Source organism: Pongo pygmaeus, chromosome 13 (genome assembly GCF_028885625.2).
Source record: "Pongo pygmaeus isolate AG05252 chromosome 13, NHGRI_mPonPyg2-v2.0_pri, whole genome shotgun sequence".
Taxonomy (NCBI): Eukaryota; Metazoa; Chordata; class Mammalia; order Primates; family Hominidae; genus Pongo; species Pongo pygmaeus.
Genome location: NC_072386.2, coordinates 54,626,084 through 54,641,905, shown reverse-complemented (window position 1 = coordinate 54,641,905; position 15,822 = coordinate 54,626,084). Strand labels below are relative to the sequence as shown.

Sequence of the window (15,822 nt, the reverse complement as noted above, 5' to 3'; positions counted from 1 at the left end):
GTTGTGGGTCATTCATTCATTTAACAAATATTTAGAGAGCACCGACAATGTGCTTAGAGCTCTCCCAGGTGCTGAGGACGCAGTGCTGAAAGAGGCAGACATGATTCTCTGATCTCATGAATTTCTTCATTGAGTCCTCTAAGCATAGGTGGTTTATGGTTAGCTATATAGAACTGATATATTCTTGCTAAAAGTATGCATGACACTTCTTTTATCTGTTACCCTTTCCCACCTTCTTTATTTAGAGAATGACAATCTGGCTCCATCTGATGCCAAGAGATAAACAATAACAACAACAAAAAAGGCATCTGAGGTTCTATCTAGGAAGAAATAAATTGGTGAGCTTCTTGAATACAGCAAAATTAAGTGGTCCTCAGTTTCCTTATCAGTAAGTAACAATATAATTGCCAAATGAGATCTTGCATGTAATGTGTTTACCGAAAAACATTTTAAATGTTCCATAAATACTACTCAGGAGCGTAAGTGGTAACTGTTATTATTAACAAACTACATAAATTACTATATTTGGTAGTTATCGAGTTGTGATTATTTATGTTTCTCCTCTCTTCAATGGAAAAGATGATCATTACATCACCAGGGAATTAATGTCTAGGAAAGGAATGATAAACTATTAACATCAATCAAAGTTAGAAACCACTAGCCTAGAGGTATAGAGAAATGGAAGCCCAATCTGACCAATTGCCAGGCTTCATTCTCCTCCAAAACACCAAATATTCCATAAGAAAGATATTTTTCTGTAGTGCTCATCATATAATAATGATCCCAATAATAATTATCTAACACTTGAACACTTCGTTATTAAAAAAATTTTCAGATACTTTATTCCACTTGAACTTCAAAACAATCTGTGAGATAGTCTATTATGAATTTCTATTTTGCAGATGAAGAAACTGAGGCTCAGTGAGGTTAAGTCATACACTCTGCAGAAGTGCCCATGTAGCCTGTACTCAATTCCCCATTTTCCAATTCTAAATATAGGGTTCGTTTAACTAGTCTATGAACCCTATATTAAGAAAGGCCATCTAATGATAAAAGTTCTTAAATTTCCTCTCTCACTTCTAAAAGAATGTGCATGCTTTTACATCTATCTACAGCCAAAACAAAAGTAGCCTTGCTGTACCATCTTTCCAAATGACCTCTTCTTCTCTCTTCTTAGTGACATTCTTACTTCACATCCTGTGAAAGAAAGGTTTATTCTTTCACAGAATCCAATTGCTGTGAAGAGACCATGCAAAGAGGCAGGAGGTGGCACATTTCCTCAATTATTTGAAACATACTCATTAAAATGTGATTTCTCCCTTTATTTCATATGCAAAAATTTTATTACATGTGTATTTCTGTTTGGGTTATCTTACCTCTTTGAGGGTGGAATTCTCATGAGAATAAAGACAAGAGTTCTTATCCTGGTTGCTATATGACTATGGATAAGTTATTTAACCTTTATGGACTTCAGTTTTCTCATCAAGAAGGTAAGTTGGATAGGTGATCTCTTCCTTCCATCTCTAACATTCTATGATTCTGTGTTATGTCTTTTAGATGTGATTGACAGATTGTGTATGCAAATAACAATTAATAAGTATTTGTTGAAGAAATGATAAATGACATTTAATATTTTGAGAATGGCTACTGGGATCAAACATAGCCAAGCATAATCAAAAAAAAGCATTTGGCTTTTACTACTGGAATTTGGAAAAATATCTAAAATATATGTGCCAATACTCTCTGTGTACTTCTTTTCATTATTAAAAATAAACTGCAGCAAACACTGTTACTTAGTTTGAAGAGTTGGAAATTACTGATGTCCTTTTTGCTCTATAATAATCTAATTTACTTATTATCTAAATTAGGGTAAACAAATTAGTCTATGAGTGAATTTCGTCAAAAACCGAAGATTACGTCATTTTGGTGCAAAAAAGTTATTTTCATATTAAGTATTTTCAATAGAAGTTTTTTTTTAAAAAACTGTTACACATTCTCCTGCCTCCTTAACCATGGTATTTTACCTCTCCTTGATTACCCATAATGCCATCAATATGCAAAACAGTTGTTACATTGTGTTAGGCTAGATTTTAGTCATTAGAGTGATATTTGAAATATTTACTGGAGTGCCTAGGTCCATTTGCCCCTCCACAGAGTGTCCACAAACTGTTGTACTGAATAATTGTAAACAGAAGACCCTGTCCACTTGTATTTATTCTTGCCAGCTGTCATAGTTCATGATTGCCTGTGAATCAAGTGGGCTCTAATCTCCTTTATTTTAGGTAAAATGGCTTGAGAATGGCTTTATCTTTTCAACTAAGTGAAACTGCAGGCTCTGTGACATCTGCTTTCCAATCAGAAGCTGTTTACATTTATTTTCAGACTCATAGCTATGTTCCATACAGTGGTATTGCTGGGAATTGGATTTATAGATAAATGGAGATTTCCTCTACCACCCTATCAAACCTTCAAGTGACACCTTGTATAAAGGAGCTCAAGAAATTGTGAGCTATATAAAAACAATAACCATTCTTATCCCTACAATGACTATAATTCCAAATTCATGAGAAAAATGTACAAATTGAGCTCCAAAAGTTATATTTAATTAACAAAATAATCACTGCATAGACTTGCATTTCTTCACTATAAGAACATATAAAACAAATTTACATTATGAAAGATAAGCACACATGGATGCATTTAATAAACCTTCAAGTATTCAAATAACATGAATATTTTGAAATATCTTCTATTTTATACTTTAAACCTTTCACATGTCATTTGTATTTTTACAAGAGACTGGCAGTCTCTTCATATAATTTTTACTGTATTCAGTAGAATCATTTGAATTTTGAAATTTAAAATTTTTTTAAGCCATAAAATATATTTTTAAGAAGTTCTTTTCCCACTGTTTTCAACAAGTATTCTTAAATTAGTCTATGTCCACACCCATGAAGAGAAACTCCTTCTTTCCTGTCTAAATATTTCTGCACAATAGGGAAATTGGTTTCAGTTAAGGCTTATCAATGTTGTCAGTGGACAGATTGCTTCAGAGAGACCACAGAAGACTCCTGCTGCCCTGTAAGAGAGGCCCATGCAATTGGCAACAGTAACACTGCAATCAGTTAGCAAGACATCATTTTAAGAGCAACTGTCTATAATCCTAAACTTGTATCATTAAAAAAACCCAACAAATTAAAGGAAGTTTCAGTACTTCTTTGGTTCTTTCACACTCTTGTTTCATAAGAAATAAGAATCAAACTCAATTTATTAATGCTACTGAGATTCTTACATAATTTCTTAAATGTCTCCATATTTTATCTGTTTCCAAACTCAAGTACCACTATCCTGAGAATGCAGAGGTTTTTATGGCTTGCTAATCTTTATAGAATCTGTTTCATGAGGAGACCACAGAAAGTACTGGGCCTTACTTATGTAACTCAGGTTTTTTATAAAGAATGTCCCTTGAAGGCTTCTATGTCTATGAAAGCTTGCTAGAATTCCTTGCAGTTAAATCACAGCAAATTCCTTGCAGTCAAATAATGGGCTTCAACTGTCCTAGGTATAATTTATTAAGTTTTTATTCATACTTAAGTTTGAGTATATGTTATTCCTGAAGCAAACTTTTTCTTGATTTCACCATCATCTCCACTGTGTAGTGCTGCTATGCATGAGTGCAGAAATCACACCAAAAAGTAAAGGCTATAAGTGCTGCCATTAACAGATGCAAAAAGCAATCATAACCCAAAACAGTAACAATTTATTGCAACTCACACAAACTCTATGAGGTACTATCCAACTCTATGAGGTACTATTCTATAATTTATTTTATTATTTTTTTCAGAGCCCTTCATATTTTTCACTGGCTACACATCAAAAAATAAGAATCAGCAATAAAAAATAAAAAATAAGATTGAGAATCTGTAATAAAAAATATAAAACCTTTAAGATACCTTTTATATAATAGCCAATCTTGAACTGAGTCTTCAGCCTGGTACACTTACACTGGAAATTATGACTGTGTTAAAAAACCACTTAACAAGTATCCTTACCTCCAGTCTCTTTCCATTAAATATGTCTTGCCCAAAATCAAAAAGTCATCTCTCTAGAAAAAATCAAAGTTTCATTTTTTTGCTTCAAAGCCTTACATAGCTTCAAAGCTATGTTCTGCACAAAGAACAAACTTACTAGCTTTACATACAAGCAAATCCCTTAATATATGATCCAAACTACTTTTAAGATCTCATCTCCCACTAAACTACTCAACCACCTCCTTGATTCTCCTTCTGTAATACCAGCCTCACTAAATATGTCATGGACCATTTACCACAGACATCATGGACTTCACCGCTAGGTGAATTTTCCTTCTGCTTCAATATTTCTCTTTTTATGACTCCTCTAAGTTCCTACGCAAATAGCACTTTCTCTAGAAACTTCCCAATCTCCCTTTCTCCCAGATATTGCCGAAAACTCCTCTGTATTGTGATGGTTCCTTGATCAAAGTTTTATTTTAGCACTTCCCAGACTGCATTCCATTTTTTTTTCCCATTCTCCATGTGCCTCCCCTCTAATTTTTTAACTCTTCAAACATAAGAACTGTGTCTTATCTCTGCATGCAGGGCTTAACACACAGTAGAGACTCAATCAGTATTGGCTGACTAAATAGTATAAAATTACTGTGTGATATATTCTTTTCTTAGACATTATCTTAGAGTTAATGCTTCTGACTGAACTAGCATAGATGGGGAGATGTGGCCAAGGCAACTAATCACTACAGATCATTACACTGGGACCTATGCAGAGGCCTCCTTTCTCCTACCTAATTCTGCATGCTCACTTGAAAAGAAAAATCATAATTACTGTCTTGGTTGAGCTATGCTGGTAAAGAGGAAAGGATTTTTTCATTTTTTTACTCTAAATTGTGACATAAGTCACATGGGACTAGAAGGCCCTTAGCTATGCAACTTTATTATGTGCTTGTGCAAATCACTTAACCTCTCTGGGACTCATCTGAAAAAACAGAGACTATTAATGCTTTGATTGTCATAAGGTCTTAAGGCCAGACTAGACTGACATATTTTTCAATTCTAAGATCTATGATTCTATTCATCCATCCATCCATCCGTCCATCCGTCCATCCATCCATCATTCATCCATCCATTCATGAATGCTTGAGATCTCTTACAACTCTAATATCAGCAATTCTGTATCTATGAAAGTTGGATTCAAAGCAAATGTAAGACATCCCAAACATTCTGCAAGAATTCATACTGTGTCAAAAAGAATGACTTGAGAGATGTGCAGAATAGCAAGTCAGAAGCTCATGAATACTGAAACAAATTTCTCCAGTTGGTATTTGCTTGGGTATGCTCCTTGTGTTTTGTGTTTCATTTCCCTGTCTGAACAGTTTGGGATGTCACACTTAAAAGGGGCCAAACAGGCTGACTGATAAGTAATTTTTAAAAATTTGGAAAACAGGCGAGATCACTGAAATTCTAAATCATATTTAAGAACTATCCGTAGTGAAAGCATGCCAACAATAAGAACGTTCTTTTATACTTAGGTATTTGTTCAGAAAAAAGGAGACCCGAACAACTAAGAAATACATAGCTTGGACACATCAACGATAACTTCAGAGTCTACCTTTGTTTCTGTTGCATGGGTTGTTGTCTCATAGCCATATACTGCATGTCTTCTTGCAGACGATTAAGAGGGGAATCTGGCTTGACGCGAATCCCATAGTAGTGGTATTTGGAGTTTCCTCTTCATTAATGAACAAGAAACATTAGAAACAACAGTCAGTCAAACTAACATTAATCACATGGGATGTCCATTAAACTTCACACTTGAAAAATTTGGTAAAAACAGTATATTAATGTTACATATTTATGATTAACCTGTTCTGAATACTTTTATGTTTTTATGGTGATAAAATTTGAAGAATCAAAATAAGATTCTAAATCAATCAGCTAAAGGCCCTGCTAAAAATATTTGCTTATAAACTTCCACTTAAATATTAGTCAAACAGTCCATTTGTTCCATACAAATTACATTCCATTTTCAAATTTCTATTTTAAATTTAGTTAAGAAGGGTAATGATAGGAAAAAAGTTTTTGGCCAGTAAAAATTAGTTAACAGGCCAATAAAAATTAGTCAATGGAATACGTATTTATTGTAAAGCATGTATATAGAACAAAGAAAAAATCTTAATTCTACTTTCCTGGATAAGTTCGACATTTTTCTCTTTACTTCAGTGATGATGAAGTAAGATAACTTAATTGTTTGTTACAAAATGTTGTGGTAAAGACTTACTTAATATTTTGAAGCCTAAAAAGAAAGTAAGCCTTTAATCTGTTGATTTTGAAACACATTTTATTAGTTTCTGTTTTTATGGATTTGTGTTAGTTTTGCAGGCTAAACAGGATTTGTCACAGAAGAGATGGGGAAATTTCTCTATGAAAATGGCAAATTTCCACCTGGAATAAAAATGTCACAATTTCCCCATGTTCATGAGAAAGACCATGTCTGCTATTAGGAATGATAAAGTTTTGCTCTGAATGGAATTTGCAAATTCTTGCAAAATATCATTTTAAATATGTAAATTCTTGCAAAGAGAAAATAGTAGTTTTTCACAAGTCCATATATAGCAATACATCAGTGCTTTTTCCAACTTTTTCTTCCATTTACAAAAAGAAATGCAAGAAGAGTGTGGATTAAATATTTTTTATAAAAATAGAGCAGAATTGTACTTCCAAGATTTAAAAACATATATTAAATGAACCTTATATATATTTGAAGACATTAAAATTATACTATATAAATTATGCTGCTAGTTTTTAAAAAATGCAGGGCATCCAAATACCTACATGCTTTCAGCACAATAAAGCAGATAGAGAAACTTCATGCCCGTAAAGAAAGGCCTTCTACTTGCAGAGATTAGATCTTGTCTCAAAAATCCACTGCAGAACGGTGCAATAAGCAAAACCAAAAAAATTCCACATACCCAATTTGTGGCGTTCTCCTGTACAAACTGGAGGACAGTAGGGAGTAGAGGTAGGGTAGGAAGCAGGAGGCATTACTTACAGGACAAAACTACAAAGTAAAATGATGCCTCTCTTGTGAGACCTCAAATAGATGGACTGCCGAGTTTCTTTTTGGTTTCCTACAAATTAACATTTTAATTGGGTTGGGAGGGAGAGGTTCTTTTTATTTCATTGGGAATGGTTGGGGGAGAGAAGCATATCCATGGTCTTTTTTACTCAAACTTAACTTGGAGATGGGATCTAACAAAAGGTACCTTTTTATTTGCCTTTGTTTAAAACAGTGATTTGATTTACTTTTTGTTTATTTAGGTCCAAAAGCTTTAGAAAAGATCTGGTTGTGGTTTGAGTGGTTTCACCAGATTATTTTATTGATAGATAATATTAATAATAGTTCTACATATAGTTCACTTAAAAAAAAGTGTTTGATTTAGTTTGCCTCATGATTTACATTAATTTTCCATCTGTTCCTTGGATTAGGAGTAGAAAGTAAACACTAAACAGTTTCTATGGTAGAAAGAATGTCTAGTACCTCACTCCTACTATTGTCAGTTTTTTTACATAAGAATTCTATCTTCATAACACTTCATTTCTTTAAATTCCCTCCATAGTACTTATTTTCTTCTTATTTTTCTAGGCTTTGCTTCACAAACCTAACTGTAAACACTACATACAATTAAAAAAAAAACAGGAGACATAATTCATAATTGTTACCTAGTTGGGGGTGGGAGGAACCCAGAACATCAGAAAGTAAAAGCTGCAATATTGCAATACGTACTTACAGAGTATGGATTCTACTCATTCACAAAACCAAACAACCCCAATTTTGTCCCTTTCTATTTTAAAGACTTGTTTCAACGTTTGAATGGAGCCTCAAAATAGGACCCATTGAAATCCCTTTCAGTAACAAAAGAAGCACAACAATACAGCTATTAGAATGTTGAATAAAGCCCAGAGATTCAAAATATTGGCACGGTATGCATAACTACAGAGCCACCAGCTAGGAGATAGTAGGTTAGGTCCCCAAATAATGATTTTAGTGGTTTTGAAAAAAAGTACTATAGAAACAAAAAGGTTTTCTCAAGGGAATGAAAACTACTCCTTTAGTGTGAATAGACAACCACATTCTTCAGTTTAAAATATACTATCTTTTGAAGTATAGAAAGAAGGAAACATATTTATGAGAGAGCTAAACCTTCAGCAATCTAAAAGCTGTATAATCACTTAGAATGCAACAGAAAAGCAATAATTCATGCTATGAATACATACAGGCCTTGTAAATCTCATAAAACTGATACAGTGAAGGGGTTTAGGACATGCTATCCCAAACTATGGCACCTTGGCATTTGAAGAAACAACAGAAGCAGGCCACAGAAACCAGAAAAAATTCTCCTCACTCCTTCTCCTCTGAAGCAGGCCATAAAACCTAGCTTACTTTCTCCTGAAAATAGGTCATGAGACCCTCATTCCAGAAGGGTCCTCCTATACCATGCAGAAAAGAACATTCTTATTTTTGAAGACACAGGGATGCAGAAAAATCTGAACAAACAGGCCTTGCTGGGCTGGGTGTGGTGGCTCACGCCTATAATCCCAGCACTCTGGGAGGCTGAGGCGGGCAGATCACCTAAGGTCAGGAGTTTGAGACCAGTCTGGCCAACATGGCGAAACCCCATCTCTACTAAAAACACAAAAATTATCTGGGTGTGGTGGAGGGCGGTGGTGCCTGTAATCCAGGTTACTTGGGAGGCTGAGGCAGGAAGAATCACTTGAACCCGGGGGGCAGAGGTTGCAGTGAGCTGAGATCAGGGTACTGCACTCCAGCCTGGGTGACAGAGCTAGAATCCTTCTCAAAAAACGAAACAAAAACAAAAACAAAAACGAAACAAAACAAAACAGACCTTGCTGAGTTTCCCCCAGATTAGAACCATTAGATCATACCCCTAGAACCATTAGATCATACCCCTTTCCATCCAATCATGTTTCTCCAGAACTATCCACTTCATCAGACTGCATAAAATACATACAGTTCTCTCTGTTTCTTTGGGCCTTCATTTTTGAAAGCTCCCAGTCATGTAAAACTTATATTAAACAAATTTGTATGCTTTTATCTTGTTAATCTTTCGTTATAGGGGTCCTAGCCATGAGTCTTGTGGTGGTGAGAAAAAGATCAATCTTTTCTTTCTACAACACTCACTCCTCTTTTTGGTATACATTTTTAATGAAGTCAATTACTAAGGAAGGTTGTGTTTATTTTATTAAGATTAAAAACTCTTCACTTTGGGAGGCCGAGGTGGGTGGATCACAAAAGAGATGGAGACCATCTGGACTAACATGGTGAAACCCCATCTCTACTAAAAATACAATAATTAGCTGGACATGGTGGCACACACCTGTAGTCTCAGCTACTTGGGAAGCTGAGGCAGCAGAATCATTTGAACCTGCGAGGCAGAGGTTGCAGTGAGCTGAGATCGCGCCACTGCACTCCAGCCTGGCAACAGAGTGAGACTCCATCTCAAAAAAAAAAAAAAGAAAAAAAAAACTCTTTACTAAAATACTCTGAAGTTGTGCTTTATAGCTAATTAAGGGTATATCACCTAATGTTGTATAGTACAGTATCTCTATTTTAACTTTTTATATGATTTCTATAAGATTTAGGAAATTAAAAACATCCATATCCTTCTGTCCAGCTACTTAAAATATTTATCTTATGATAATTTATAGAAATATGGAAAGACAAAAATGAAGCCCCAGAGTTCTAAGCATTCTTTTCATGATATTTTGGTTAGTGAAAACATTCATATTTATTTCCAAAGGAAGAAAAACGAGAAACAACTTCTTAACATTGTTTCAATTCAATTGAACTATACTATGTTTTTCCTTCCACATACACATGGTTTCATATTAAGAGCAGAAAAAAAAGTAGCGGCTAATAAGAGGTAAAATAGAACTATCTTATCACTGAGGAATTTAAACAATATTTTGCAAGTTTACCAAATGATTTTTAATTGGTCTCCAGAAATGAAATCAAAAACTGCTTTAGTTTCTTACTGTATCCCAACAGTTATTTATAAAGACAAATGTAATTTTTCAAGAGTCAAGAGATACATAGTTTTCCATTTACTATGCCACTTAACTCATCATCATTAGTATGATTTCTTTCAATAAGAGAATACATTTTGTGTGTGTGTGTGTGTGTATGTGTTTGTGTGTGTTTTAAAGCACCATATGCAAATCTTGCATTAACAGGTTGGTCTGCTAATTTCTATGTAGTTTGAGAATCAGCTCTTCTCAAAGCTTTGCTCAGTTAATGTTTTAGACAACATATAATTCTGGCTTGGAAAGAAGTCACTGAATAATGTCCTTTCCTTTTCCTAGGGATGTTATAAACTGAGCTCATTCTATGTATTTCCTTATATATTGTCTGTAATCAAGTACTTTTATTTAAACAATATACTGAATTGCCCTAGTTTGAAAAAGAGAGATTAGTTTATGATCTTATTTTTCAATACTAACCTAGTGCCCAATCTCCTGGTTCGTAGCCCCATAAAAATTGATCTTATTAATTTTCCAAAAGAGGCAGCATTGACTGGGTCCAGTTTGTGTTCCTGACAGTGTCGAAGGTAGTGGTTGTACAGAGTGCTTCTGGGAAGGCTCACTCCTTCTGCTGTCTCATAATTGTCCAACAGCCACTGGAGCTAGGGAAATAAGACACAGTAAACACAGACAAATCACATAATTTGCCAAAATTTCTACAAGACACTGCAAACGCAACATACAGAAATACTTAGAAGTTCTTCATCAAGTCTTATGATAGAGTAAACTGCTGTAATTCAGAAGCTGGTAATCTGCCTTTGAAAACACTCAGAAACACTGTAAATAGCTGAACATCACTAAGGATCTCAGACAATATCCATTTCTTCAAATATTCAAGCACACATAGAGACATACTAATTTTCTCTGTATGGATTCCAATTTTGAAAATAGACACCACTTCAAGGAGTTCAAATAATCCCATTAACTGGTCATAAATATCAGAAATATGATTGCCACAGAACAAAATATGTTACCAAGCCTGGTAGCATGGTAAACAGTATGTCTTTATTGTTAGCTTATTATAACATATGAACAGCAGGCTGCCTGGTATGAGTGTTTATATTAAAGTTACATTCCTTTTTATAGAATTTTAATTTATCTCAAATTACCACTAGATAATAACAATATTGTCTACTGGGACAGATTCTGGAAGCAGAAAAGACAAAATTCAGTCATTTCTTCCCCAAATGAAAATAAACTGACAAGACATTGGCAAAGAGTTTACATGCAATGAAAAGGAATCATTTATTACAACCATTTTAATTTTTCTACCTTAAAACTGTGTTTATTCATAATTTTGGAAGGCACACTGCAATGGTAGTTGGTAACACAATACTTTTTCAGTCTATGTTCACATTCTAAAGTTTTATGTTATCCTGTGTACATTACAAAAAAATCTTTAAAGCACTGAATGTACAAGAAAATTTTAGAAAATTGAATCCAGGTCTATATTATTGAATTTTAACATTAGCAAAATTAAATTTTTTGTTCGTTTATTTATTTATAAAAGGAGAACTGAAATAGACTTAAACAACTTCCTCAAAGTCACTTATTGTCTCCATGCCTGAGTCTGGTTTCCAATTCACATTTCCTGATTACTCCAGACCACTGTTTCACAAAAGCAATAAATATTTCACATCACTTGTGTCAACAAAAATTTTCATGCCATATGTAAGACAGGTGTAATAAAGAGCTGACATTTAACATATAATTCAAGTTATTATAAATTATGGAAGCCAAAGAATTCATTTATTGAGCACCAACCATGAGCCAGGTAATGTGCCAGGCATCTAGCGATGCAAAAAAGAATGTGATCTCATCCTTGTCCTCTAGGAATTTCCAATGAAATGCTAAAAATGATAATATGGACATGTAAATAAATAAAAAATTTCTCCATTTTGCTTACATATTTTAAGATTTGCAATCAAACTTAGAACCTGAATTTTCAGACTTTTAATTTAAAAATTCATTAAAAATATTTTCAGAATTACTGACTTTAGTCATGACAACTGAATTTCCAAAAACCATTTTAATGTCAAATATTCCTACATGATGTTTATGTAATTAAACTTATGTCATTAAACCCATATTGATAGTTGGCTTTGAAAACATAGCCGCCAAATCTACAAGACAAACCAGAGTACTTTTAAAAATAAAATTCAGATTTTGATCAGAAAGACTTGAAGTCCTTCACAGGGCACATATACGAATGAATATGCACATTTAAACACACATAATACCTCTTAACATATACATGGCTGACCTATAGAAGTTTAAAAAGATTACACAAAATAAACATTGGTTTTTACAATGACATAAAAGTATTACAGGCCAAAATAATTCTTTTGTTATGAATCATCTATAACTTGATTGTCAGTAAACAAGTTTTCCAGGGGTGCTTAAACATGATTTCTGAGTATTCTAAGTGACACACAGAATAGGTTTGCTACACATGTTCATTTAGTATAAAAGAGATAAGGCAGTCTGATTGGGAAATTAAGTTACTGAGGTTCAAATTAGTATTTTGCCTACAACAGGGGGAGAGCATGTCTCTTTAGTGTTTTTTTTTTTTTTAAGACTTTATTAGCTTTAAGTATAGCTGAGGGAGACTACACATAAAATGCAGCAATAAAATCCTGATTCATATATTTTATCCACATGCTTTGGTAAAATGATTGAGATTGGGAAGCACTTGAGTGATGTTATGGCAGCCCTAGTGAGCTGTATTGTACAACAGTGCTGGTTCTTGTTTTGTGTACATATACCAGAGAGAGCAAGGGTTGATCAACTTCTACTGGCAGTCTTAATATATTAAAGAAAGGCATATAGGTTCTTGATATCAAGGACTATAAAGAAGACACGAAAGAAAAAAATTCTGGAAAGGCAGACATAAAAAATGTAAATACTTTTTGAAACAGAGTAGTATTTTTCAACTAAACTAATGAAGTTTCCACATCCACAAGCATGGAACACACAGTATGTGTAAGTTAAAAATGCCAAAGATATGTTTGTATGTACATCTACATATCCTCATAAAATAATGCATATTGTCAAAGGTATAATAGCATGATTTCTTCTGAGTGAAGAACTCAATATTGCTTCCTTTGCTAATGAACCGAAGACATACCATATAGAAAAATCTTAATTTAAAGGGCTTTTTTTTAAAGAAATGGAATTAGTCAATCTTATAATATGAACTTTACAACCAAAAGTATACAAATAATAAAAACAGATCTAATGTAATTTTAGCCTGATAAAAGCAAATAAAAACAATTTTAATTAACCAGAAACAAATAAAACATTTAAAAAATTGCCCTACTTGTGTACTAGTCTTCTTGCAACATTTAATTACTTAAAAATAAGACAAATATGTAAAAATGAGAGCTTACTTATTTTTCATGATCATAGGAATTATCTTGTAGATTAAAATTTTTACTACAAAATTTAAAAAAGAAAATCCAATAATAGAATATTTGAAGGATACTGTAATAAATTACCTTTTATAAAAGTAAAAGCTAGTACAAATATTAAAGTTTAATTTAAAATATTTTGAGTCCAATGGTATATTTACATTTTTATATATATATGGGTTAATCAGACCACTCTTCATAAAGAAAACTCTTCATAGAAATAGTGAGATAATTACAGCAAACGTTGGCACAAACTACTTAGAAGCCTAAATGATATTACTTATATCCCAATTGAATAATTTACAGGAAGTGAAGCTTTTACTGGATTGGATATGCAGGCCTCTGAAATGGCTAGGTAAGTCAAAAAATCTGCACTGTTTTATAAACTGATTGTTCTTCTTATATAGTTTACATTCTTAAACTGAAGAAATTCTGTTTAATTCTGTTTAAATTCTTCATTTCTAAACCAGTTCAAAAAAATCAGTTTGTTTATACGTATATATGCATATACATATAGATTTATATAAATCACTAGTTAGTTTGAAAAATGGTACAAGAACAGGTATTTTGATGACTATCACTTTGACACTAGCAAAACTACGTTTTGTTCCCTACCGGTTGTATGCAGAAGGAGGAACTGTATTCCTTGCCGGATGCCTGGAGAGCAGGTTGAGAGAGCATAAGGAAGTCAAGTGGAGGTAAAAGCCCTGAAACGATGGAGATGGCTTTGCTGTAGCCCTGCAGGTCCCAGCTAGGAAGACTGCCAAAAACTACCCCACCTCGGGCTAGATCTCCTAGAAATTCACTATATTAACAGAAATTGATTTAAAAGGATCCACCAGACAAGACTTTGAGATGTGGCTGGGGATTATAATCTCCATCCTATATGCCAGTATTTAACTTTTACGTTTTGACACACTGATGGAATTATAAATCAGACATTTGTGTCTAAAACATAGTATTAGAAAGCATTACTTTGACTGTAAGAGAAACTTGGCAGTTAAGTTTTTGTGTAAGTTTAAGTGCAACTTAAAGGCACAGGCTCTATGAGCTACCCAAGGGAAGTTAATGCTTGTTAAACATTGTTTTCTTGGTTTTGTCTTTAATACAATGTATTTGGACATTAGTATTCCCCAATCTTAACATTCAATAATTTAGAACAAAACAATTATTATATCTTTTGCTCTTTTATAAAATGTCTTGTAAAATGTATGCTGACTTCAAAAGCCCACAAAATAACATAGGAATGATTTCAAAAGCCCATAAAATAACATAGGAACTTTTAACCTTTAACTTTAAAACTTCATTATTCTACTAATGAACTAATATACACTCATTTAGTGAACTAATATACACTCATTTAATGGTGGAAACCAAGATAATTGCGTCTTTCAACCTTTGCATTTAATCTGTATCAATCAAGATAGATTAAAGATGAATGGTTCCTGTTTTTCCCAAAGGGAAATCCTGATTGACAAATAAAAATAAATAAATATTGCATTGCCCATTTAACATCTAAATGTAACATTTGTCATTTTTTCCCAGATGGAATATTACCCATCAGGATTCATTTTAGGTTCAGTTTACTAATGATATGCATTTTGACAGGCCTTATTTCTGTAATAACTTATATTTACAATACAGCAAAGTCAAGGAAAAGTGAGTAAAAAACAAGGTTTTGCTTTGAGCTGAATGTATTTTGGTAGCTAAAACCAGCAAACAACATGAAATAATTATTTGCTAGATTGTGAGAAGTACATAAAATAGACTGCTAGAGCTTTTCATAAATTTTAAATGGAATTTTAAAGAAATGTACAACCTTAAATTTCATGAGATTATTGGGGACAATTAACAACATTTCTGAATTCAAATTTACAATGTAAAATAAGTAGTTTGTAAATAAGTGAACACACCACAACCATTAAATACTAATTTATATTAATTAACACTGAGAAAAAGTATAAAATAATCTTGTCTGCAATGAAAAGAATTAAATATTTTAATTTGATTTAGGCAGACAATACATCACATACCTGTAGCATCTTCATATATTAAAAAATTAGAAACAAAAATATTTAAATAAAAAATTATTAGACTAATAGAATTCTGTAAAACCAAATCTAAAGTACCATTCTAAAATACCAGGAGACAAACAATGGCACTCTTGGCAAGAACTTTTTAAAAGATGAGATTGTTTAGAGAAAAAAAGAGTTATTTACTCTTAAACTGAAGGCTGCATATAGAGAAATAATTGAGTGACCATACATTCTTTACACAGA

The 15,822-nt window shown here is 33.1% G+C and overlaps 1 protein-coding gene across 10 annotated transcripts in view; it reads right to left on the bottom strand.

Annotated features, from left to right (window-relative positions):
- Positions 1 to 15,822, bottom strand: part of RFX3 (regulatory factor X3) — a 321,175-nt gene that overhangs the window by 63,745 nt on the left and 241,608 nt on the right. For all 10 annotated transcript variants that reach the window (XM_063649555.1, XM_063649556.1, XM_063649557.1 and 7 more), the window contains 2 exons: positions 10,554 to 10,735; positions 5,644 to 5,763 (listed from right to left, as the gene is read on the bottom strand). In XM_063649555.1, coding sequence (XP_063505625.1) covers positions 5,644 to 5,763; positions 10,554 to 10,735 — 302 coding nt within the window. The remainder of the gene's footprint in view (positions 1 to 5,643; positions 5,764 to 10,553; positions 10,736 to 15,822) is intronic.